The sequence below is a fragment of the Eptatretus burgeri genome, chromosome 11 (genome assembly GCF_056783735.1).
Source record: "Eptatretus burgeri isolate ZD-2024b chromosome 11, Ebu_testis_v1, whole genome shotgun sequence".
NCBI classification, from domain to species: domain Eukaryota; kingdom Metazoa; phylum Chordata; class Myxini; order Myxiniformes; family Myxinidae; genus Eptatretus; species Eptatretus burgeri.
The window spans coordinates 57,925,115-57,952,059 of NC_140971.1; the positions used below are offsets into that span (position 1 = coordinate 57,925,115).

General features: G+C 44.6%; 2 protein-coding genes across 6 annotated transcripts in view; one reads left to right on the top strand and one right to left on the bottom strand.

The window, feature by feature from the left end:
- Window positions 1–13,203, top strand: part of LOC147017168 (uncharacterized) — a 120,613-nt gene extending 107,410 nt beyond the window's left edge. For all 3 annotated transcript variants that reach the window (XM_085846601.1, XM_085846602.1, XM_085846603.1), the window contains 6 exons: window positions 344–445; window positions 596–736; window positions 856–960; window positions 1,150–1,325; window positions 1,477–1,567; window positions 8,380–13,203. In XM_085846601.1, coding sequence (XP_085702727.1) covers window positions 344–445; window positions 596–736; window positions 856–960; window positions 1,150–1,325; window positions 1,477–1,567; window positions 8,380–8,468 — 704 coding nt within the window. In that variant the 3' untranslated portion in view covers window positions 8,469–13,203. The remainder of the gene's footprint in view (window positions 1–343; window positions 446–595; window positions 737–855; window positions 961–1,149; window positions 1,326–1,476; window positions 1,568–8,379) is intronic.
- LOC147017169 (leptin receptor overlapping transcript-like 1) lies at window positions 12,974–21,259 on the bottom strand. Of its 3 annotated transcripts, none has more exons than XM_085846606.1 (4): window positions 21,124–21,259; window positions 17,808–17,883; window positions 13,647–13,833; window positions 12,974–13,473 (listed from the first exon to the last, which is right to left on the bottom strand). In XM_085846606.1, exons 1-4 carry the CDS (start codon window positions 21,137–21,139, stop codon window positions 13,357–13,359), a joined length of 396 nt encoding a protein of 131 aa, XP_085702732.1. In that variant the 5' UTR covers window positions 21,140–21,259; the 3' UTR covers window positions 12,974–13,356. The 3 variants fall into 3 exon arrangements, with proteins under 3 accessions (XP_085702732.1, XP_085702731.1, XP_085702730.1); XM_085846605.1 differs by lacking the exon at window positions 21,124–21,259 and adding an exon at window positions 18,080–19,860 and having other exon boundaries at window positions 12,974–13,469; window positions 17,801–18,009; XM_085846604.1 differs by lacking the exon at window positions 21,124–21,259 and adding an exon at window positions 18,080–18,124 and having other exon boundaries at window positions 17,801–18,009.
- Window positions 21,260–26,945: the final 5,686 nt, after the last annotated feature.

Below are 26,945 nucleotides of genomic sequence, written 5' to 3' on the forward strand. Positions count from 1 at the left end.
CAAGTGGTGAACTGGTGCCTTTTGATATTTAGAGATTTCCCCCAAAAAAATTTCTGTCACTTTCCATGGAAACAAGTTGGGTATGAAGAAATAATTGAGGTTAACCTTTGTTTCCAGAGCATAGTTACAAAACTATTAACTATTTCTTTATGAAATTTGGTACACACATCAAGAATAAATTGAACTGGTGCCTTTTGCTACTTGTCCTCATTTACTATGGCGGGGGATATCGAAGACTTTGTCTTCAACGGATGCTAGTTAATTTTATTTTGAGGTCTAACGTCACTTGACCATTTATCATAAAAGTTTTGGGGAATGACGTGATTTCTGGCTTGACCCACAGTCCTGCCAAGCATGACGCCAGGCATGCGTCGCTCACAGCGATTACGTGTGCCACCCCTGGAACACTGGCGAGGGGAAAGGATAGAATACGTGCACAAGTCAGGTGAGAATGCAAGCTTGGCAAGGTCAGTGGCATGCAAATATGAAGGTGCACTCACTGATATTTTTGGTTAAGCGAGCTAAATTTAATGCAGACGATGGTGTCATTTGCTCTCGCTTTCCTCATACTTGGTTTTGTGTGCTGGCCACCCAGGGGTATTCTCAATACAAGGCGTAATCTCACCGAAGATCCAAGTAAAGTCCAGAAAAAGGAAATCCAAAAGCGAAAAGCCAACCTATAATGGTCAAGGCTTTAATGCCACTGCACATGATATGGGCATCCCTCAAAATGAAGGTGCGAACCAGTGACGTGCCCTCGTGCCACTTCACAATGATGCGAATGTTGGGTTTCTTTGAGAGTCGCTGTGATGTAACAAATTTGTCATGAAAGCACCCTCTTGTGTTTCCTTTCAGTTGATCTCTACGTCAACATGGTTAAACACCTTAACTGGGACACTGTCGATCCTGAGATTGGCACACCAGTGCTGTTGCCTGGTCAGACAGAGCAGGTCAATATAGGTAAGCATTCAGAAGCATAACCTCACACCACATCTTCAACTCTTCTGATGAAAAGTAGGTACTTTGTAAGACAGCATCGCTTGAATTTTCAAAATATCATATGATGAAAAAGCGATGGTGAGTTTGCCACAGACTGGGCTCCAGTTAATCACAACATACGGGAAACCCGTGTATCCATTTGTCACGCAGATTGTGTCAGGACTTCTGAGATGTGCCTGTACATGGGGCCTGACCGAAACCCACTGCAACCGTTTGACCGGCTCGGCATCTGGAAAATGTTCAGCTTTTCCAATTTTTCCAGTGGGTTATTAAAGCTTCACCCACTGCAGGAAAAGGGACTGCAATATGTCAAGTATGATACCATGGTATGCTGAAGAGGTTTGGGGTTTGGAGCAGAGTTTGTTGGGGGATGAGGGGTGGGGAGAGAGTCTCAGTTAAAAAATGATTAAAAGTAAAAAGCTGGTGCATGTTGTAATGATTCACAAATGCTGATTGTATACATTTTTCCCTCCTTAGTGGTTCCATATACTTCAAGGGGTACTGCACGTCATAATCCACCAGACATCGTACATGTTGAAGTTGGGAGACACGTTCTTCATTCCAGCAGGTTAGCAAATCCACCATCATCACTTGCCATTTTGGCCCCACAGCATCACCTGCTGTGGAAAATGCAACTTGCTCGATCATCGGGTCTTGGTTTTAATTGCACTCAAGTACCATCGACAGACGATAAAAGAGAGGGTACAGAACTGTGGATGAAGAGAAATGAGTGTTAAAAGGAGTTTGCAAAAGTATGAGCCCATTAGTAATCTGTTAATTGAGACATGATGACAAAATAAATCATTACCCCAAGCACGCGAAGCGAAAAGCAGGGTTAAGCATTTGGTTCACGTCTGCCCACCCATCCGTCTCGTCAGTTTCTGATCGAGGTACAACTTATTTCAATTAAATGTTATTTAAATCATTTTAAACATAATTAGGAAGGCGTGTCTTTCGTTTTACCTTACTTTGGTTTTGAATTCGTCCTGATTGCACATGTGCAGAGTGGATTGAGATAATATTTTTACTCTGTCTGCCGACCTGGCAGTCAAACAAAATTCAAAATGATTCCAAACATGAAACTTACTGTTTTTCAGGACCTCATGAAGGACACAAACACCGGTCCTCATGAAGGACCGGGGCATACACCGGGCAGAAAAGCTGCCCGGTGTATGCCCCGGTTAGAATAGGTGTACCATATCCCTGTGTGTCGTAAGAGGCGACCAGGGTTGCGTCAGGAAGGGCATCCGGCGTAAAAACCTATGCCAAATCATTATGCGGACAACAAAACGAATTTCCATACCGGATCGGTCGAGGCCCGGGTTACCAACGACCGCCACCGGTACCGGTGGTCAGCAGGGTACCAGTGGAAATTGTGCTACTGCTGGGCAAAGGAGGAGAAGGAGACGGGGAAGGCGAGTCCGGAGGCAGTGGGAGAGGGGGAAGGGTAGAAGTGTGGAGGTGAGAGTTGGAACTCTGAATGTTGGGACGATGACTGGCAAAGGGCGAGAGTTGGCTGATATGATGGAGAGAAGAAAGGTGGACATACTGTGTGTACAAGAGACCAAGTGGATGGGGAGTAAGGCGAGGAGCATTGGAGGTGGTTTCAAACTGTTCTACCATGGTGTGGATGGGAGGAGAAATGGTGTCGGGATAATCCTGAAGGAAGATCATGTCAAGAGGGTATTGGAGGTGAGGAGAGTGTCTGACCGAGTGATGAGTGTGAAGTTAGAAATTGAAGGGGTGATGATGAATGTCATCAGTGCATATGCCCCACATATGGGGTGTGAGATGGAATATGCTGCGATTCTCGTTGGGAGTGACGAGGATGGATAGGATAAGAAATGAGTGTATTAGAGGGACAGCACAGGTAGGACGGTTTGGAGACAAAGTGAGAGAGGCGAGATTGAGATGGTTTGGACATGTGCACAGGAGGGAAGTGGAGTATATGTTGAAGATGGAGCCGCCAGGCAGGAGGAGAAGAGGAAGGCCAAAGAAGAGGTTCATGGATGCAGTGAGGGCGGACATGAGGGTGGTTGGAGTGTCAATGGAGGATAGAGCAAAATGGAGACAGTTGGTCCGCTGTGGCGACCCCTAACGGGAGCAAGCCGAAAGATGAAGAAGATGAAGGACACAAACAAGAAGGACTAAGAACTAATGTAATGTGTTACATCGGGTGGTGTGATCGCCATTGCAGAAATGGCGGTAAAACCTGGAATTAATTAATTTATACGACTTTTACAATCATTCTTTTATTTAAATTTAATTATATACTTGAAGACTATTACACAAATCGCTTGTCAAAATATTTCCAAAAACCTCCAGTTTTGCAGTACTGTCTGACCCCGTTATTCGCTATTCGCGGACCCCGCGTATTCACAGATCATAAAGTGTGACCTGCTTCTACATTCGCGCTTCGTGTATTTGCAGTTTTTATTATTTTTATTTTTAACAATTCAGAACTGGTCTTGTATATCCACTTGGGAAATTGGAAATCGGCCAACATCACAGCATTCCAGAAGGTGCAAAAATGGATCCCCTTAACTCCAGCCCATTTAGCTTACTGTGCTTCCAATTATCAGTGAGGTGATGTAATCCATCATAGCAGTTGACATAAAATCATTCCTTTTCTCCAACAGCCTCATCTCAGATCATCCATTTGGATTCAGACCTGGTCACTCTACTATGTGCATGCTGCTTCTACTCTCCCAACAATGGTGGAGGGCCTCAATATTAGACATGAGATCAGGGCCATCTCTCTGGACATATCTCGAGCTTTTGATACAGTCTGGCATCCTGCTCTGCTCTCTAAACTCTCTGCCTATGGAATCCAAGGCCAACTCCACTGTTGGATTGCTGACTTCCTCCACTTTTGTTGTCAACATGTGGCTCTCATCGCCTGGTTGGGTGGTTCTTGTGGCTCTCAACCCTTTCATCTCCTTTCCCTGTCAAGGCTGCAGTCCTCCAAGGCAATGTTCTAGGTCCCATATTATTCCTAATCTTCAATGATCTCACTGACTCTGGAAAATCCTCTTTATCTCTTTGCTGATGACTCCACACTCTGCCGTGAAATCTCTCATCCTTCTGACAGACAGGCAGCGGCCTTCTCCCTCTCCTCAGACCTTGACAAATTCACAAACTGCTCAAACACAATTTTGATGATGTATCCAGATTGTTCACCCTTTGCATTCTCCCTTTCCCCTCATCGTTACCTGCATCCCTTGTTTGTCCGTTTCCGTCTACTTTCTCCCTCCGCCCTGCTTTTGGTGTTCCCCTTTCTCCTGCTGTTTCCTTTGTTATGTTGTGTCCTGATTTGTTCTGTGTAACTGCTCTTCCACGAGCCAAGACCATGTTTAAAAAAAAAAAAAAGAAGAAACAACGCCATGACATTTGTGGCATTTTTCAGGAAAGTATCCCCCAGCGAATAGCAGGGTCTGACAATACTTCAATTTAAATAAAGGTTCAATGGGATGGTGTATAAGGGTGGTATTCAAGACTGCTTCAGGACTACTAAAATAACACTAAACTTCTGGAAATTTTGCTTCTTTTGGGGTGGGGGGGGGGGCAATCATTATTTTATTAAAATTGGAGTACAGTTCCAGTACTGTATAGACTGTACTTGAAAACTGTGGGTATAGTGTTACATGAAATGAAAAGCACTTTCAAGGGATTTCCATGAACACTTAAGGATATAACATTTATTATAATTGGAAAAATCAATTCTGTCTTTGTATAATCAATAATCAGTGTGACCCCTTTTTGCCTTGAGAACTGCCTCAACTCCATTTAGGATTTATTTAATTAGTTTATAGATTATGTTTGAGTCGATCTTTTCCCAACAGTGCTGTCAATCCACTCCAGAGCATAGTCAGACTGCTCACCGAAATTTTATCTTTCTTTCAAATGTATTCACATTTTCATTTATTCTGTTGAGACATTGTCGTTCAATAATGACTATAAGAGATTAAAGGAGGACACGTACCTTCAATATTATGGCAAATTTGTGTTTGAAATCACGATTTGAGAAAGCTTGGCATTGATATAAGTGGGTTATTACTTTTGCACCCCACTGAACAGTCTACCATGAAACTTCGACATTCATGGACCCAGCATATTCGCGGTTTATAAAATACGAGAAGCAGCCGCTCCCTACAGGAGTCGTCAAGGGGGTCATGTTATTATATTTATGCCTATCTTACTCTAAGAGGTCCCAGGATTACACACCCAAAAATGGTTGCGATCGGTTCAGCCGTTTGGGAACAGACGGTACCTGGGAACAGACGGTGAATTATAGTAAGATGACTTACTTCTACATTTGTGGCCCTGTGCTTCATGTCTTTATGGTTTTTTTTGTTTGTTTGTTTTTTGGGGTTTTTTTTCATAAATACTTCAGGACTGGTCTCCTATATCCACTGCTGCTGATATTAACCACAGAAATGTACTCTCTCTCTCTCTTATGCACAGATTCATCTCATCTCGACTTCAAATATCTTACCCATTTTCCCGTTCTTGGTACTCCTGAATCCTGTGGTGTTTAAAACAATTTGCATTCTCCTCCTGGAAGGCAAATCTGACCGAAGGCAACCTCAGATCATTCCACAAAGCCTGCAACAAGTGTGTGTCTACTCTTAGGAGAGCCAGAAAACATCTGTCCAATCTCAAGAATGAACTTTCACACTGGTCTCCCTCCTCTGAAACCTGCCGACACCTTGTCAAGTCGGTCTCTGGTGTATTCCCCCCTTCCCTCACTTAAAATGGCACCACAGCCGACTCCGCTCGTGAGAAGGCCGAATGCCTAAATTCTGTGTTTGCTTCATGATCTTGTCTCTGTTCCCATCCTTCCCAATCATACCCAACTGTTCCTGAATTATCTTTTGCAACTGAAAAGGTGGAAAAGTTTCTGGAAACCCTCTACTCCAACTGGACTGGACGGCATCAGCTCACGTGTCCTAAAAACTTGCTCTGCTGCTCTTGCACTTCTCCCTCTGCCCTTTTCACCCTGTCGTTTACCCTTGGAAATCAGCCAACATCACAGCATTACATAAAAAGGTACAAAAGATGGATCCCTTTAACTGCAGATCAGTATAGCTTACTTCCAATCATCAGGAAAGTCATGGACTCCATCATCGCAGTTGACATAGTCATTCCTTTTCTTGAACAGCCTCATCTCAGAGCATCAATTTGATTTCAGACTTGGTGGTCACTCCACCTTGGACATGCTGCTTTTACTCTCCCAACAATGGATGGAGGCCCTCAATATCAGACATGAGATCAGGGCCATCTCTATGGACATATCTCAAGCTTTCAATAGTCTGTCATCCTGCCTTGCTCTCCAAACTGCCTATGGAGTTCAAGGCCAACTCCACTCTTGGATTACTGACTTCCTCAACCCTTATAGCTAATGTGTGGCTCTCAAAGAAACCCTTTCATCTCCTCTCCCTGTCAAGGTTGGAGTACCCTAAGGCACTGCTTTAGGCCCCATCTTATTCCTAATCTTTATCAATGATCCCACTGACTGGAAAATCGTGCATCTCTTTGCTGATGACTCCACACTCTGCCGTGTCATCTCTCACCCTACTGACACAGGCAACAGCCTCTTGCTTCTCCTCAGACTTTGACAAAATCACGAACTGCTCAAACACTTGTAAGACGTCTTTCAATCCTGAGAAATTCCACACATTCACACTCTTTTCGAAAGGACCATACCGCAAATCTTCCCATCAACTTTCTCACCAACCCTTTTGAGGAGGTTCAGTCACTCAAACTTTTGGGTCTCACTCTTAGCCATGATCTCTCTTGAGCAAGACACTTTTCAAAGTTGGCATCCATAGCCAGACAGCGGCTGGACATCCTCCGTTGTGCGAAGTCCTTTCTTGGCACACCTGAGCTCCTATCCACTTACAAGGCTTTCATCCGCAGCTTGATGGAGTACTGCTCTCCCCTGCCTCACAATTTGCTCAGCTTGATGCCGTGGAAACAAAGATTTTCAAGATCATTGGAATCTCCCGTGATGAAGCTGAGTCTATGGGCCTATCACTTTGCCATTGCCAACAGGTCAGTAGTCTGTCTTCTTCTGCTTCATTTCTGGCCTTGCACCCTCTGCTCTTTCCATGCTTTGTCCCTCTCAGGTATCTGCAGGATGCACGTGGTCCACCAGCAACACCCTCCTAAGTCAAACTGCTTAAATGCAGAACCACTATCCATCTCCACTCATTTGTTCCTCTTGTCCCCCCCACCCAACCTTTGGAACCACGTTCCACATTCTCTTCAATCTCATTCTTCCCTCCAGGTCTTCAAGACAGCTGTTCCCCACCATCTCAAATCATCCCCCATCCAAAATCATGATCTTTTCTACACTCGTTAAACCAGCCCCCACACCTCCCAAAATTTTCATTATGTATCCTTATCGTCTATCCTTTGCGTTCTCTCTTACCCTTCATTGTTATCTGCATCCCTTGTTTGTCCATCTCCATCTACTTTCTCCTTCCATCCTGCTGTTGTTTCCCCTTTCTCCTGCTATTCCCTTTGTTGTTGTGTCCTGATTTGTTCTGTCATTGCTCTTCCACGAGCCTAGACAATGTTAAAAAAATAAAAATTCTATCCCTTTATTCCATTGAAACAATGCCCTGACATTCGTGAATTCGACATTCCTGGCATGTTCAGGAACGTATCCCTGCAAATGTCGTTGAGGTCTTGTTATATACCTACATACATACAAAAGGGCCTCTCCAAAGACTCCAAAGTGCAATTGGATTCTCTTACACTTGGTCAGAAAATCATGTTTCCTTGAAGACTGTAATGAAATGGATTGTTTTGTTGTTTTTTTAACTTGCATTTTTCATTACGGTCCTATTATTATGGCCAGTTGGGCTGTCAGGCTGGTAGGACACTCACCTCTAAGCCTTCTAGCCTTGGTTTGAATCCCAACCCAGCTATGAAATGTTATCCTGGGGTTTCACAGGCAGGGTGATTCATCAGTGTGTGTGCCATCCCTTGAATGGACGTTAAACGGGTGCCTCATCTGCCAGCATTAGATGGTGGGCGTTAAGAGTCCACGGTCCTTCGCAAAGAGCAGGCGAGCTATCGCCGGCACCATGGCCAAATTCTTGCCTGAACTACTACTGGGAAGGCAATGACAAACCACCCAGTACAATCCTTGCTCAGAAAGCTGCTTTGGTGGCACCGACACTGAAAATTATGGTACATCAGAGGGGAGAGATTGTGGCCAATCAGCCACAAGCGAGCTCGAGTTGAAAGATGTGTTGCAGTTATATTACGTGCCCTATTGTTGCGATAAATTGATGAAAGTGTATCGGTACAACGGGAAACTTCCTCGCATTTCTTTGTGAAGCCACAACCATCCCTTCCCATGTGCTGCAGGCAATGTCTACAACATTAGGAATGTCGGGCGGACGGAGGCCACATTGTGCTTCGTACAAATCAAAAACCAAGTGATTTTGGACGAGTGAAAACTATCGTCAAATCCTGTCCCTTTGCTCCAAGCATCCTCTTTCTTTATTACGAAAGAAAAAAAAAATTGGACATCATCCCAACTGCACGGAATCTGGGGTTCCATTCACCCACTTTATCCGCACTCTGCATGGTTGAGCAGGGACCTCATAAGTGGTGTTTTGTCTTTTTCTGTTAAATAATTAATGTTTATTATTTTTGTTATTTTTTAATTCTTTGGAAATAAAGTTTTAAAATGGAATGTTTAGAATGGAAAGATGAGTAATGTTCGGCTTCTTGAAGACAGCAATGATTGTTTTATGTTCATCACCTTCATCATTCATTCGTCAGTTATTTCTGTTTAAATCAGCACTTTGCTCCTTAATAGGTTAAAGCATTTATTAAGGCTTTAACTCACTCCCCCTAATCCCTCCTTTAAAAAAAAAAATTTTAAGCTTTCCCCCATCGGGGAAGGCTGCTGTGGTGTTTCTACAATTAATGCCCCCAATTTTTAATTGTTCTCGAGTTTCTTAGAAGCACCATTTAGATTTAGAAAATTGGGACTTTTGAAATTAAATTTTGCATGAATGTGAATATAAAGAATTTTAGGTTTACAGAAAAATGTTTGACTTTGACCTAATTTTGTCATGCCCTAATTAGACTAACATTTCCATCATAACTTGCCTCAGGTTTGATGAGAACGAAGTTGCCCTCTGAAATACAGTAGAAACTTAAAATCGGACGTTTCTCTTACTTTGTCAAAAGTACAATAAATCCTTTGTTTTCAGTCCTAAGTGCACCATCTGTACACAATGAAGCAAGCTTCCCTAACTGTACCTGTTTGTTGGTAACAAAATCCATCAGTTAAGTATGTCTTCACCTCTTCTTTGATCCTTTATTGGCAGAGCAGTAAGCATTTCTTCACGAAATAAATTGCCACATGTATAATTGCCCGATAATACTGCTACGAATTCTGGCCCGCCTGGCGTGCGATCGGCCGCGTAACTCCAATGGCAGCCGCGTCGCTCACTGGACGGACAATTCAGTCGTGACCCTCCTTGGAACTACCACCAGGAGCTAGTCACGGGTGGGGGTTTAACCTCACCACAACCCAGTCCGCATTCTACCCGCGCGGAATAGGGTGAATCGCCGAATGTCGATATACCTAAATACCCGTGCGGGTAACCTACCAAGGGGTTGCACCACACCGCAGGTCGGCTTGGGACACGAACCGCTTAAGCGGTTCGTTCCGTCCTACAGGGATAACCGAGCGGTGTTATCGCCGACCTCGACAGTTCAGTGATTCTTCTTTACTCGGGTGTTCAAACCCCACTACCAATTATTCCACGAAGTAAGATGGCACTTTCAAACAGGGAAAGGACGCAACGAACGGGGAACAGTTCAACAAACACATTTATTATTTACACACACACACACACACACACACACACACACACACACACACACACACACACACACACACACACACACACACACACACACACACACACACACACACACACACACACACACACACACACACAGTCATGCAATATGTACAGCCAAAGAAATGCAACAAAAAGCAATACCACCAAATAAAGCAAGGATTTATTTACAAGCACAGACACTTGAGCAGTTCTACTTGGCAGACGGTGCCACACCATGCACACAAAAATAAAAGGAAAAGAAAGGACCTCCCTTTCGTGGCCGGTGAACCCTCTCCGGCACTCTCCTCGTCCGGACGCGCAGGTCCACCACAGGCCGCACTGCGGCACCTCCCATCCGCGTCTCCACCAACAGGCCGCTCGCCGGACCACGAGTGCAGGACCGAGAGAGGGAGACAGAGAGCTCAAGCAACGAGAGCTCATGGACCAAGACGAAGCGTTCAACCAAGAAGAACCAGAAGACAGAAGAACCTAAACCAAGAAGCGCATGAACCAAGAAGACCCAGAAGAGGCAAGAAGCGAGAAGAAAGAGCTCCGCGTGCGGTCCGCCCTTTAGCGTGGGGCTCCGCCCTTCGCCCCACCCCGTTTTCGGCTCCGCCTCCCTTCGAGAAGGTTCCCGAAAAGAGGCGATCCCTCACTCCGACCGCCTAACGCCGTGCATCCACCAATCGGCAGCGAGCTGCCCTGCCCCCTTCCCTTCACACCAAGCGCGGGGAAAATAGGCAGGAAAAAAACCCCACAGGCTCGCAGGAGCTTTTGTCCTGCCAATCCTTCTCGGACAGTTTCCTACGCAGAAACCGTGGTCCGTGAAGGATGGCGTTCGTAAGCGGGCGTAGTGGTGATTGTTGTGGGGGTGGTTGGCATTGTGGCATAGTTGGTGGTGGCGGTTGTTTGCGTGGAGGTTTGTTGCAATGGTGGCTCAAAATAACGATAGATAAAGAAAAACCCTATCTCAGAGTCGCAGCTCGGTGAAACATGAAGAATTCCCTTTAAACAACGGTGGGGACCTATCTGCACATAAACTTAGCGTCATAACTGATCTGAGGACCTTTATGGTGTATTGCAAATTTCCACAGCCGTAACAATACATAGCTGTGCAACATCACACACAGCAGGTGACTCGTCCAAGGCAAATAATAAAATAAGAAGCAGAACGAATATTTTCTATTTGCTTCTTGTCAATATGGTCAGCCATTTTCACATCTTCGTTGTGAACCGATTTGTCAATGCCAATGAAGGAAAATCTCATTTGCTGCCATTTTCACACTCGAGAGTGGGTCAAGTAAAAATGAAAATCTGAAACCGTTCTTGTACAGATACACTGATTGCAAGATATCTTGACCAATCAATACTCTGAAACTCCTGACGTGGGAATTCAAGCAACATTAAGACCTGTCTCCGTGCCACGGGACTGTTTGTGGAGGACAAGCCCGAGATGCAGGCTTGGGGCAATAATAAACGCCAACAATAAGATAAGTGAGTTGGATGGTCGGTGGATCTAAAATGAATACACACCATAAAATTACAAATATTTGTAAATATATTTTATATAGTAATATTTTTAATAAAATGTTTGGCCTGTTTATTGGATCTTTTCTGTGCATTTGCACCGATAAACTTTGAGGCACTGTGAGCCACATTGGGACTGTAGGAGAGCCAGACGTTATACATTGCCAACCTCTGACCAAGAGCAAGGCACAGTTACATTTAATTTACATCATACCCCACTGGGTTAAAGGTCAAGGTCTAACTTATATCCTCGGAGTACTAAACCACCATTTTGTTTTTTTCTGCCAGTGTATGAGGGCTTTAAGAATAAAAATTTTCATCAATAATGGCAATAAAGAGGATGTGGGTGGGGAGAGGGGTTGACAATTTTATTTGGCATTGACCCAATGAAGGACATTAATATTTTTCACCATAACTTGATTATCTGATCGGCATGAAATTGCCCTCATAAGATAGCCTAAACTAGAGCAAGGTGCATGTACATTTAATTTACATCATTCCCCTCCGAGTTCAAGGTTGAGGTAAAATGGCGGTCTAAAAAAAAAAAAAGGGGGGTTTTTTTCCTGCATTCAATTTCCGAGCCGCATCCCGCAGCCCGCTGGGACTTTTGGAATGAAATAGTGCATCAGTAATGTGAAGATAAAGTATATGGGGTTGATACGGATCAATCCATTGTTTTTGCAAGATTGATTGGTTAAGATTACATTTGCTGTTAAGTTTCTGGATTCCTGATAAAGGGAGTAACAACGCCAAAGACGACCAGTGGAAAACATTTTTGGAATAGAAAAGACCCAGAAAGGACGGAGAAGAAAGAGGTTGAGATTTCTCTTCAGCTGCCACACTCTGCAGTGATGCATCTCATTTAAATCTGACTTCCATAATGAAGGAGAGATCAGGGTCTTCTGTACGCCGGTGAAGGTGGGGAAAATAACGCTTTATTTTATTTTATTTTTGCCAATGTAGAATCTCAGACCGCTTGGTCTTGCACGATATTCTTGCATTAAAATAGTGGATCTAAATTGGTTGTGCATCTGATATTTGATTCGTGACTTTGACCTGCTTTTTAAAAATTTTTTCCAGATTGTGACCAAATGAAAAAAATACCTTTTTGATCATAACTTGAATAATTTTCATGTTTCGATTTTTTGGATAGATTAATTATAGATGGGACGCATTGTGCTCTATCCCTAACGGAAGATCAAGGTCATAGGGCGGTCCGAACAAAATATGCCCTCATTGGCGTGTGGGCCAAGGGTAAGTCATGGGGGTGATTGCCAAAGGTAATCTTGGGGAGACTTACCATTGGGGTAAGCTGCGGGGATGCTTACTATTGGTGATTGCAGATTAAAAAAAAAAAATTGGGGTACCTCGTCTAACTTGTACAGACATAAGTTTTTGTATGCTGATAAATGTAGCATTTGTATTCGTTTTATACTGGGCAATTTAAGTCCATGTGATTAATTTACATTCTCTGGTGAGCATTTTAATTTTTGCATTAAATGGTTTACAAATGCCTTTTTGACATGTTGATCTTGTTTCCCCTCCTGTCGATCAGTTATGAACAAGAAGGCCCATGTGGCAGATGTGCTTTATTCTACGGATAAATAATGTACAAAAAAGAAAACGCTTTCCAGTTACTGTTGCCGAGCACAACTATCATTCATGTATGCCTCATTTAAAGGTCTATTCACACCATAAAGTATATTACATTTAAATCCACTTGTCCAGGAGTACAGCATCGGCAGACATCAAACATTTTTCAAAAAAAAAAAAAGATGTATGAATGTGTGCCTGTTTCATAGATCATGACGGCTGCAATTCAGTTTATTTCATTTCCTAATGTGTGCACAAACACTTGATACATAAACAGGCACGCAGCAAGAGATTAAGAAGTCAGGATGTGTGGGAAGGGATTGAAAGTTGGCAGTGGACAGGTTCAGACAAAAATAAAAAGCTACCAAGGTTGCCACCCGAAGTCATCTGAACGTCCAAAGATCAGGAAAAATGCAAATATCGTGACAAAAATGACGGCGTTTCCGGTCAACACGAGGCCACAGGCTCCCCATTCTATCTGGTGGGCAACAAAATAGGAGGAAATGGATTGAGTAAATTTTTAAAGGTAGGCTGTATCCCACACAAGTAAAAAAAGAAAAGTAGTTGAAGTGCATCTGCAAAAGGAAATCACTGCAAGAATTAGCTGCCGAAGCCAATCACCTATGAGACGGGCTTGGTATCAGAGCTTACCACTTCCGCTCTGGCAAGGATGAGTGGCAATCCAAAGCCGGAGATGACGATACCGGTGGTGAGGAAGAGTGTGAACTCCCGGCAGGCACTGCTTGCAGTGTCGGTCTCCTCGGTGCAACGTCGAGCAATGCAGTGAGGCAGAGGGGAAAGCACGTAGAATATGAGGACGAAGAGTGGCCAGTAGGAACTAGAAGATGAAGTAAAAGGTGTTTGCATGGTTAGCATGAAAACTTCAATAATGGTCATGCTTTAAAAAAATTTTTGTCTTCCTACCTGCTGGGATCATTTGGAGGAGTTTTGTGAAAAAGACAAGTTATTGCCAGCTCAGAACACATTACAAATCCCTGGGAAGGGGAAGGATGGACAGTTTGTTCGTTTAAAGACTTGGGCAGAAAGGTGTAGCTAACTTGATTATTATTATCTTGCCAAAACGAAGTTTTTGCAAGATATGTTCGTCAGCTTGTATTTTTTTTTGTTTGTTTGTTTTTTTTTGTTTGTCTGTAATCATGTACAAAAAATTCTGCAGAGCACAGTTATCATTGGAAATTTTTGTAATTTCGCATAGAGGCCTATAGAGGTCCCTTTCAGCGCATAAAATTTTGAAGGTCAAAGGTCAAGGTCACTTTGTCACAAATCAGGGGAGTCGACGAAACCCTTATTTTGTTGAGTAATTTTGATCGGATCGTCTTCAAACTTCATGGGAATATAGTTCATGGTCTGGTGCTCAGCTGATTAATTTTTGGTGGCGATTGGCCTTTACCTTCATGGTTAGCGCCTCAGGTCAAACATATTTGACCCCAAGGTCAAATTTTCAAGTTTTAGGAACCATATTGTGTAGTACCTCAAATTGAACACCTCGATGAGTGCTTTCTAGATATGTCAAGCTTGAGACATTATGACGTCATTTGGTGACGTTATGAGGCAAAAGCATATTTTTCATGGTTACTCTGTAGAACGATTCTCATCGGAATCTCTCGTAGGCAGATATTCCTCAAGGAGTCGCTCCTGGTGGATAGCAGCTCTGTTCACCTCAGTGTGACCTTAAAGAAGTCACACGTGGTCACCTTTTGGCAAGATACGGGTCACCCTGCGGGTGACATTGGTTTATTTATTTGTTTTTACCCAGGAAATGCAAGCATGGTTTGAGTGAAACTTACCTTTGAATGGATTCCCAAAAACAAAATGAGGTTAAAACAATTACATTAGACAGATGTTATCACCAATCCACTGGATGATTCGTATAAAACTCCTGTGATTGGGTCAGTGCACGAGAAGATAAACCAATGTCACAATATTAATGATACAACATCCTGGTGTACAATCTGATGAAATCTACCTCTTATTGGTTTACTGCTTCTACCTCTGTGTCATTGAGCTATCAATGGAAAAGAGACTGACATTGTTGAATATTCGTGTTTGGAAAGGCTCACCTTTCGTGCTTTTACCTACAAAAAGCTGGCAGGAGAGCGTAGGGGTATTCACATGTGCCCCTATCATGAGTTTGAATCTTTACTCTGCTATAAACTGTCATCCTGGTGTTTTTCAGGCAAGCAATATGTCAATGTATGTGCACCAACCCTTGGACAATCCCATGGTGCCTTTCCTAAGGAGGCGGCGACTTATCACCCCCACCCTCAAATGTTATGTACAGGCGGCGCTGCATCCTTCCCCCCGCCGCCCCAGCAAATGATGCAAACCATCAGCCACATACAGTGCCTTCAGAAAGTATTCACACTCCTTGACCTGTCACATTTTGTTGTGTTGCAGCCTGAATTTAAAATTGATTAAAAATGAATATTTTTTTGTCAGATATACACAAAATACCCCATAATATCAGTGAAAACATGTTTCAACAAAAATTTTACAAATGAATTAAAAATGAAAAGCTGAAATGTCTTGTCAATAAGTATTCAACCCCTTTGCTGTGACATTCCAAATTGAGCTCAGGTGCATCCAATTACCTTTGATCATTCTCAAGATGTCTACAACTTGATTGGAGTCCATCTGTGGCAAATTCAATTGATTGGATTATTTCGAAAGAAATACACCTTTCTATATAAGGTCCCACAGTTGACTGCAAGTTAGAGCAGAAACTCTACCATGAAATTCAAAGAACTGTCCGTCGAACTTTGAGGAGGCATAGATCTGGGGAAGGGTATAAAACAATTTAGAGTTTTGAAAATTCCCAAGAGCACAGTGACCTCCATCATGAGGAAATGCAAAGAATATGGAACTACCCAGACTTCCTAGAACTGAGTAACTGGGCAAGGATGACGTCAGGGAGGTGACCAAGAACTGATGTGATGAAAATTGAACTGTTCAATTTTTTGTAAAAATTGAACTCTGAATACAAAGTGCTACAAGTCGAGCACAGCTCATCACCCATCGAACACTATCTCTACGGTGAAGCATGGTGGTGGCAGTATCGTGCTATGGGGATGCTTTTCAGCAGCAGGGGCTGGGAGACTTGTAAGGATCGAGGAAACGGTGAATGGAGCCAAATACAGGGAAATCCTTGAGGAGAACCTGCTTCAGAGTGCAAGTGGCCTTAGACTGTGGCAAAAAATTACATTCCAATAGGACAATATGACCCCAAGCATCCAACCAAACCAACACTGGAATGTTTTCAGAACAAGAATGTGAAAGTCTGAGTGTCCCAGCCAAAGCCCAGACTTGAATCCCATTGAGAATCTGTGGAAAGACTTGAAGATTGCGGTTCACCGACACTCCCCATCCAACTTCACAGAGCTTGAGCAAATCTGCAAGGAGGAATGGGAGAAAATCCCCAAATCCAGATGTGTGAAGCTGATAGACGTACCCAAAAAGACTCAAAGCTGTCATCATTGCCAAAGGTGCTTCTATGAAGTATTGACTCAGGGGGTTGAATACTTATTGATCCAAGACTTTTCAGCTTCTCATTTTTAATCAATTTGGAAAATTTTCTAAAAACTTTGAAATATTTTGTGTTGATTAGAGATATAAATTTTAACTTAATCCATTTTAAAATCAGGTTCAAACACAACAAAAATGTAACAAAAGTTGAGTGAGGTGGGTGTGAATACTTTCTGAAGGCGTTGTGCCTGCCATACTAATGAAAGGAATCCACAAAAAAAACTTTACTAAAACAAACTTGAACCAAAGAGTTCCAAAAACATCTTATCCCAAGCAGTGTTCATAATGATTTTAAAGGTCGTATGAAATTGATTCCAGAAGTTTACTGCTGTTAATGTAGTCTTGTACACCACCTTATCTTTCATATTACATTAGTTTTCCATACCTGTTGTCTGTGCCCTTTATGACATCCCTAAGACAATAAGTTTCTTGTTTGGAATGATTTTCGATTTTGTTCGACTGCCAGACAGAGTTAAAAAAAAAAATAACCCTGGTGTTGGCTTAGTGCTTCAGGTGGCTGGCTTGGGATCTTAGGGTCCTGAGTTTGAGCCCCGTTAGATGCTGAATTAACAACAGGTGGGGTTGTCTCAGCCTATCATCCTTCTGAGGTTGGCGAAATGAGTACCAACGTACTGGCGAAGAGGCACAGCCGCACCCCAACAAAATGAGAGCTAGCCGGCAGCCAAGCTGCCGCACACAAGAAGACTAAAAAAAAAGAAAAATTCACTCCTCCGCGCACACGCACAATGACAAATTATGAGCCAAAGTACTGTAAAAGTATTGGTTTGTTTTCCGATTTGTGGGCGAAATATAACTTTGAATTGAAATCTCTGTTACTCGATCATAAACTGACGTGTGTGGATGGACAGACAGACACACAAACAAAAGTAAACCAATTGCTTAAACCCCACTTTTCACTTCACGTGCACGGGGTAACAACATTGGGAAAGTGAAGCACATTATGCCATCTGACTGATCAAAATGGCATTAAACCATTGATTGCTTCCCTTCACATAATTATAATGAAGTCACTGCTGATTCGGTGTTGTGCGAGCATGACTACCAGAGAAATGGTTCAAAATATTTGGTTGCCCAAGTAGCTTTCTCAAATCATTCAACCCCCCCCCCCCCACCACTAAATTCATGGTCAGGTTATTCCAAGAGCTTTGGTTTTAAACAAAATCACCCGAATAGAAAGTAATACGAAGCAAATGTTCCTAAAAGGGATGTTTGAATGATTAAACATGATGGAGACGTTGCACCTCTCACTTGTAATTAGGAAGAGAGCAGGCCAGCATGAGGAACATGAGGCCGATGGCACCGCCAAAGGACAACCCCACAAGTGCTGTGGACAGAGGAGAGCGTAAGGGACACGGTGAAGAGAAATGTTCTGCAGCTTAAAGGACCAAACGCATACTCTACATGCACAGCTGCATGTGCAGTACATGGTATACACACCACACATGCATACCTGGAGACAGCACAGGGAACACACACACACATCCATACCTGGATACAGCACAGGGAACACACATCCATACCTGGATACAGCACAGGGAACACACATCCATACCTGGATACAGCACAGGGAACACACATCCATACCTGGATACAACGCAGGGAACACACATCCATACCTGGATACAACGCAGGTAACACACACCATACCTGGATACAGCACAGGGAACACACACACACACACACACACACCATACCTGGATACAGCACAGGGAACACACACACACATCCATACCTGGATACAGCACAGGGAACATACACACATCCATACCTGGATACAACGCAGGGAACACACATCCATACCTGGATACAAAGCAGGGAACACACATCCATACCTGGATACAACGCAGGGAACACACATCCATACCTGGATACAACGCAGGTAACACACGCATACCTGGATACAAAGCAGGGAACACACACCATACCTGGATACAAAGCAGGGAACACACACCATACCTGGATACAGCACAGGGAACACACACACACACACACCATACCTGGATACAGCACAGGGAACACACACACACATCCATACCTGGATACAGCACAGGGAACATACACACATCCATACCTGGATACAGCACAGGGAACACACACGCATACCTGGATACAAAGCAGGGAACACACACCATACCTGGATACAGCACAGGGAACACACACACATCCATACCTGGAATACAACACAGGGAACACACACATACCTGGATACAGAACAGGGAATACACACATACCTGGATACAGCACAGGGAACACACACATACCTGGATACAGCACAGGGAACACACACACACATCCATACCTGGATACAGCACAGGGAACATACACACATCCATACCTGGATACAGCACAGGGAACATACACACATCCATACCTGGATACAGCACAGGGAACACACACGCATACCTGGATACAAAGCAGGGAACACACACCATACCTGGATACAGCACAGGGAACACACACACATCCATACCTGGAATACAACACAGGGAACACACATACCTGGATACAAAGCAGGGAACACACACCATACCTGGATACAGCACAGGGAACACACACGCATACCTGGATACAAAGCAGGGAACACACACCATACCTGGATACAGCACAGGGAACACACACACATCCATACCTGGAATACAACACAGGGAACATACACACATCCATACCTGGATACAGCACAGGGAACACACACGCATACCTGGATACAAAGCAGGGAACACACACCATGCCTGGATACAGCACAGGGAACACACACACATCCATACCTGGAATACAACACAGGGAACACACACATACCTGGATACAGCACAGGGAATACACACATACCTGGATACAGCACAGGGAAGACACACATACCTGGATACAGCACAGGGAACACACACATACCTGGATACAGCACAGGGAACACACACCATACCTGAATACAGCACAGGGAACACACACACACCTGGATACAGCGCAGGGAACACACACATACCTGGATACAGCACAGGGAACACACACATACCTGGATACAGCACAGGGAACACACACACACATACAACCATACCTGGATGTAGCACAGGGAACACACATACCTGGATACAATGCAGGGAACACACACACCATACCTGGATGTACAGTAAATCTGGAGATCGACTTATGCACATACCAGGATTGCAGTCCAGGGAATATCACACACACACACACACACGCCTAGATGTACACACATACAGGTAATCCTGTACCTACCTGTTCATACACACCTTGATGTACACACATACAGGTGATCCTGTACCTACCTGTTCATACACACCTCGATGTACACACATACCATACCTGGATGTACTGTTCATACACAACTCGATGTACACACATACAGGTGAATCCTGTACCTACCTGTTCATACACACCTCGATGTACACACATACAGGTAATCCTGTACCTACCTGTTCATACACACCTCGATGTACACACACGATGTACACACATACAGGTGATCCTGTACCTACCTGTTCATACACACACACGCCTAGATGTACACACATACAGGTAATCCTGTACCTACCTGTTCATACACACCTTGATGTACACACATACAGGTGATCCTGTACCTACCTGTTCATACACACCTCGATGTACACACATACAGGTAATCCTGTACCTACCCGTTCATACACAACTCGATGTACACACATACAGGTGATCCTGTACCTACCTGTTCATACACACCTCGATGTACACACATACAGGTAATCCTGTACCTACCTGTTCATACACACCTCGATGTACACACATACAGGTGATCCTGTACCTACCTGTTCATACACACCTCGATGTACACACATACAGGTGATCCTGTACCTACCTGTTCATACACACCTCGATGTACACACATACAGGTAATCCTGTACCTACCTGTTCATACACACCTCGATGTACACACATACAGGTGATCCTGTACCTACCTGTTCATACACACGTCGATGTACACACATACAGGTGATCCTGTACCTACCTGTTCATACACACCTTGATGTACACACACAGGTAATCCTGTACCTACACACCTCGATGTACACACATACAGGTGATCCTGTACCTACCTGTTCATACATACGTTGATGTACACACATACAGGTAATCCTGTACCTACCTGTTCATACACACGTCGATGTACACACATACAGGTAATCCTGTACCTACCTGTTCATACACACGTCGATGTACACACATACAGGTAATCCTGTACCTACCTGTTCATACACACGTCGATGTACCCAGAGAACCCTGTTCACGAACCTCAGGGCAAGAACAATTCAAGTGAAATGAAAAGAATTACGTTCAGTGGTGTCCAGGTAATGAATTATTTGTTAATAAAACTCGTCACTGATCGAAATCAAGGACCGTCACGTCCAACCAGAGGACGTCGGTCACAGACACAACACAAAACCAGATGGAATCGAACTCCGGCCCTTCTACTAGCCCGAGCTTCCAAGTCCGTTTATAACCCAAATCACAACAAATGAAAACCATCTCCCCCGAAGAGACCAAACGAAACTCGCCCCGATCGGCCACAGCCCACCTTTGATGCCGGCCATAGCTTCCGGTGTTTGGTGCGGAGATGGAAGCCCGCTGATTGGACAGCCTAATCACGTGACTTGTTCTTGTTTTACCTCAGAGACATTTCACGACGAGGACATCGACGCACATCCAGAGAAGTATGAGAAGATTTCCCAAAACAAGAGGATTTTTTTAATTTTATCTACAGGAAGTGCCTGGAGATTATTACAAAGCGCCAAACCCCCTCATCGAGCGATTCCAGCGGTTACAAGTCAATACAGACTCAAGACAAGTCGAGGGCCCCACAACAACAACAACAATAATAATAATACATGACCTGAGCTGCATCCTCATATTGTTTTTATTTACTGCAGGGATTGTCACAACAATCAGGGACTCATGTCCCGTGGATCCACAATGTGGATCCGTGGAATTAATGTCACTCGGTGGCTTTGGGTTATTAAATGTGACTCGTCCTCTCTTTGAGTCGGGAAGGCCGGAGGTTCCAATCCGAGTCTCATCAAACACTTCTATAATGTCACGTGGTGCTTGAAGGAATGTAGTACGATCCAGGTATTTTAAAAGAACAGAGCACGGACAACCATAGGTTGGCGACCGTTGCGCGGGCTTGATGTACATCATGGAGCACGTCGAAATCCCAAGAAGAGAACTGTCACCAACTCGCAGAACCGTCGCAGAAGAAGAGGAGAGTCGTCAGAGAACTCATTTTAATGTGCAATGAGATCTACAACGACTAAACAATGTATTTTATAAATTGCTTTCTTCTTCTTTTTTATGCCGTTGAGACTCTTCTTCCTCTAATATTACAGGAGGTGCTGCATCCCCCTCGCACCTCACCCCTCTCCCTGCCAAGCAAATGATCACCATCAATCAATTCATTCATTTCCTTCAACATCATATACAAAAGACATTAAGATTGCTGAGGGAGGCTGAAGGAGGTGGAAGAATTTCCAAAATCGGAGATGGTCACTGCCTGCGCGTGGGCTTTCTGCATATACATGGCAAGTTTCACGAAGATCTGATGAAAACTCTGGGTTGTGAAACAAAAAATGTCAAAAAATAGGAATGACGTCATAAAAATTGATATGACGTCATAGTGATGCATCATATGTGCGGTAATTCATCTCTGCTAATGCCCTGTTCGATTCCCGCAAACAGAATTCAAAAAGCTTGCTTAGTTTCGGAGATAATTTTTTAGGCAATTTCCATTAGTTGAGATATTTTGACGTCATATGTGTAAAGTTTTGCCTCGATTTGTTCAGCCACTTCAGAAAAGATTTTTGCAGGTTATAATAATAATAATAATAATAATAATAATAATATGGCTGCCAAATCACATTACTGATGACATCATTAAGTCTTTTTCTGTGGACCATTTTATCCTAAGATGACCGTCAAAAATTTTCATACTGATCGGATGTACCGTTCTTCATATGCAATTATGACGTCATAACGAGGGCATCTATTACGGCATAAAAAATCACACTCTTTCCCCATGAGCAGTACTTGCTATTTGCCAAGTTTCAATTTTTTCCTTGGTGTGCTTTCAGAGATACAGAGGTCCAAAGTTTTTCCATTACTCCAATATGGCTGCTTACATATCCTCGTGACCGATGACATCATAATTGTCATTACAACATTATCCGTGAGTAGTTGCACCAATGGTGAAAATTTCGTCTCAATCCGACAAGCGGTTGCGGAGAAAAATATGAAAATTCTGTGCGGACAAACAGACAGACAGACAGACAGACAGACAGACAAACGAATGGACCCAAATGCAACACCCTCTCCTCTGGTGAGGGGAACTAGAGGGCTGTGATCGGAGATTGCTGATTGTTCCCGGGATAGCAAACTCGTAATGTTCGGGTGTTTACAAATCCCATTCCCCCTTAAACTCTTCAGACCGTAATTTATTTAAATAGCGTGAACAAACTTTGGTGCATCATGGGTGATGGAGGTTGTGCTAAAAATTATATCTATATATAAACGTATATATATATATATATATATATATATATATATATATATATATATATATATATATATATATTGTTACGGTTGTGGAAATTCACAAAACACCATTCAGGTTCCCCAGAGATCAGTTATTTCGATAAGTACGTGTTTTAGGTTACAATCCCCACCAATGTGTAAAGGGGATTGTTCGTGTGCCGGGCTGTGAATCTTTGAGGTAGTGTTATTCTTTTCTATCTTTTATTTTAACAACATCTGCAAAAACCCGATCATCCCCGAACAACAGGAACGCCATTATCTTCAAACAAACATCATAAAACCATCACTTCCTCCTCGACAGCCGCAAAATGCTGTTGCTTGCGGACACGTGGCACAACAGTAAAGCCACATCACACCGTCCGTGTGCAAACAGCCATGAAGCGGCTGATTTGCCTAATCGGATCAGGATGAGGTCTACTTCGGAGAGGACTGGCCAATCAGGAATGGGGTTTCCCACCAGGAATGAAAGGGCAGAGGTGAAAGTGGCACCAGCCTCGGGTGAAGAAACCGAGAGCGGCTTCCCCCCCCCTCGAATCGCCAGAGGCAGTCGGGAGACGGGAGAGAGGAAGGCACATCGGAACAGTCGGAGGGGGGAGACGGGGCTGGTGGAGGTTGGAAGGACGGAGCTTGGAGTCGCTGAAGAGAAAGGCGCATCGGAGCTCGGCGGTCCGATCAGACGGCCCTGAGACGGTCGAGCGATGCTGAGGAGTGAGCGGGTCCTGAAAGAGCATCAACTCTTAGTGAGCAAGGCCCGTTCGCTCCTCTGAAGCGTCGTCGGCCAGGCCTGATCGATCAGGCCGCGCTGAAGGCCAAACCACGAGGGAGACCAAGCCGCCACTCAAGCCACACGCCCAGCTGCTCAAGCCGCCTGGCTGCTCAAGTGACTGGCGCGTCTGTGGCGTGAAGGGCCTTGCAGAGCACCACCAGAGGTCACCGACCCGAACACGTTTGAGTCGCCACCAGGGGCGACCAGGTAACCAGCCCGGTCTCTCGGAGCCCTTCGGTCAACCAGGCTCCCGAATTTGAAATAAAGGCCCGTGAGCCCTATTCTTTTCCTGAGTTTTTGTATGAAAGTCTGTAGCACCTTGTCTGAATAAGTAGAACTGATTAAGTGCATGACTGTACATTATTGAATAAATCGGCTGTAGGCTTTTGCTCGTGTCATGTCCCCTATCCCCCCATTGACTGCTTATGTGCCTGTGTTAATAAATACCCCCTCGTTTGAATGTCAATCTGCTCATTGCGTCACTTTCCTACCATTGACTGCCACGACGCTTTCGGGAAATTACCTGGCTGTTAAAGCCGATAAAAGTGATAATCTGGTCCGACGGAACTTGGCGATTTAAAACCACTCGGCTTCGCACACGGAACGAGCACGCTTAAACGGCTCGTTTCCGTACAAGTCCCGTCGAGGTATAAACTCTCAGTATTTCTGTCTGTGTGAATAGTTAGGTATATCGATAATTCGGCGATTAACCCTGTAGCTCGTGGACAGTATATTGACAAGTTTATGGTGCGTTAAAAGGCACCGTAGCGGGTTTCCGGGGTTATCCGGAAGGCTACGACTGAATTCCGGTTTTCGGCGAGCGTGCGACTGCATTTGGGCTGAAGCAGTCGTGCGTGGCCGTCCGAACCGCGTCATTCGTAACAATGTGGTATATATATATATATATATATATATATATATATATATATGTATATGTATATGTGTATATATATGTATATGTATATATATGTATATGTATATATATATATATATATATATATATATATATATATATATATATATATATATATATGTATATATATGTATATATTGTTGCGGATTCGCGCCCGCCGGCGTGCGAACAGCCACGTAACTCGAATCGCGGCACGTCGCCCACCGGACGGACAATCCCGTCGTGACCCTCTCGGACTAACGCCGGGAACTAGTCACGGGTGGGCCTTTCGGCCTCACCACGATCGTGCCAATCGGCCCCCCGCGTGGGATAGGGTTGCTCGCCAAATTCGACCTACCTAAGTACCCACACGGAGGGTAGACCGGGCGATCGCACCTCGCCACAGGTCGACTTCGGACACGGGCCACTTTAAGCGACCCGTTCCGTACTATCGGGATAACCGAGCGGTGTTATCGTCAACCTCGACGGTTCGATTAATTATCGGGCGTATTTAGCCCACTACCAACCCTTTACGTGAAGTAAGATGGAGATTCAATAAAAGAAAAGACGAAGCGAAACGGGAAAAACAGTTCAACATAAAGCACATTTATTCCGCGGCAAACGGAAAGCACACATATACAATTATACACCAAAAGCAAATGTAAAAGTAGAAGAAACACAACAATTCTGCACAAAAAGCAAATGCAACAATGCAGATCTACTACCGACTACCGAGCACACGGCAACACTTATACAGTTTTACTTCACAGACGGCGCCGACAACACATATACTCAAAGCAAAAGAAAAACGAAGGGGCCACCCTCAACGATGAGGGGGGCAGACGGGCCTGGGGCCGTGACCGCGTCGAGCCTACCCGTCTGGTGATGAGCCGCAAGATGGCGGCGGCGCCCCGACTCCGCGGGCCTCGCTGGCACTGCCTGGAATGGGGTGGGAACGGGGCCCCCTTCTCACACTATCTCAGCGCGGGGGGAAACAGGAAGGGGTTGTTGATGCTCGGGGGAAAGAGGATATCTGGATGGCTTGGGTCCCGCGACGAGCGACTCCACTGCGACCTCGATCGCGTTACCGGCCTCCCCTCTCCGCAGCTCCCCGACTCTGACACGAGCGCCCTCTCGACTGCCTTCGCCGCCGCCACAACTCTCCAACTCTCCCACTCTCCACTCTTCTCAACTCCGTCCAACTGCTCAACTCCATCCAACTGCTCAACTCCGTCCAACTGCTCAACTCCGTCCAACTGCTCAACTCCGTCCAACTGCTCACCTCCGTCTAACTGCTTAACTCCGTCCAACTGCCTCGATTCAGAAACTCTTTTTCTCTCCCGATTCAGAAACTCCCTCAACAACTGCCCAACTCTTCAACTGCCGCTGCCACACCTCTCCAACTCCCCCCAACTGCCTCGATTCGCTCCGCGCTCGGTGCTTCATAGTCCGACAGGAGAAATCATATGCAGATTTTTGGACCAGGAATGGCTCGGGGGCGGAGCCACACCCCCCACTGGACAGAGGAAAAGTGGGCGTGAATCACCCCCGATCCGCGAATCCGCACATAGCGATTATACTCCGACGCACCTGGAGGCGGGGCCAAATCGCCCCACGCTCGCTGATAGGACGGAACAGAAGTGGGCGTGAATCATTCTTGATCCGATTTCTCGGAAAGGCTGGTGTTTTTGCACCCGCTGCTCGGTGCGCGCCCTGTACGAGTCCAGTATCGGTGCCCACAAGCGGCGCGGGAATGGCGGTGATGCGATGGTTGCGAGAGCGAGATGTGACGGTAAAGGTCGTGGCTGTTGGCGTTGCTGTTGTTGTGAAGCGGCGTTGCGGTTGGTGGTTGGTGTGTGAAAGCGGTTGTGGAGAAGGTGGATGTTGTGAAGGCGGTTCTGGAGAAGGTGGCTGTGGTTGTCGAGATGCGGTTTGTGGTGGTTGTGGTGGTAGTAATGGCGGTTGGTCCAAAATAAAGATAGTAAAAGAAAAACGGCTATCTAAAAGGGTCGCAGCCCGAATGAATGACATTTATTCCCTCTAAACAACGGGTTTTGGCTAACTACACATTTACTTACAGAGATACCTCACCTATGGGACCTGAATGGTGGTTTGCGAATTTCGTCAACCACAACAATATATATATATATATATA

Bases quoted from the DNA above. Each gene is read 5' to 3' on its own strand.
- LOC147017169 (XM_085846605.1), bottom strand. From the start codon at position 19,708: ATGTGCATAAGTCGATCTCCAGATTTACTGTACATCCAGGTATGGTGT. The intron at 18,010-18,079 runs GTATGGATGTGT...TGCTGTCTCCAG, and splicing joins GTTCCCTGTGCTGTATCCAG to GTATGCATGTGTGGTGTGTA. The intron at 13,470-13,646 runs GTAAGCTCTGAT...CCCACCAGATAG, and splicing joins TCCTTGCCAGAGCGGAAGTG to AATGGGGAGCCTGTGGCCTC.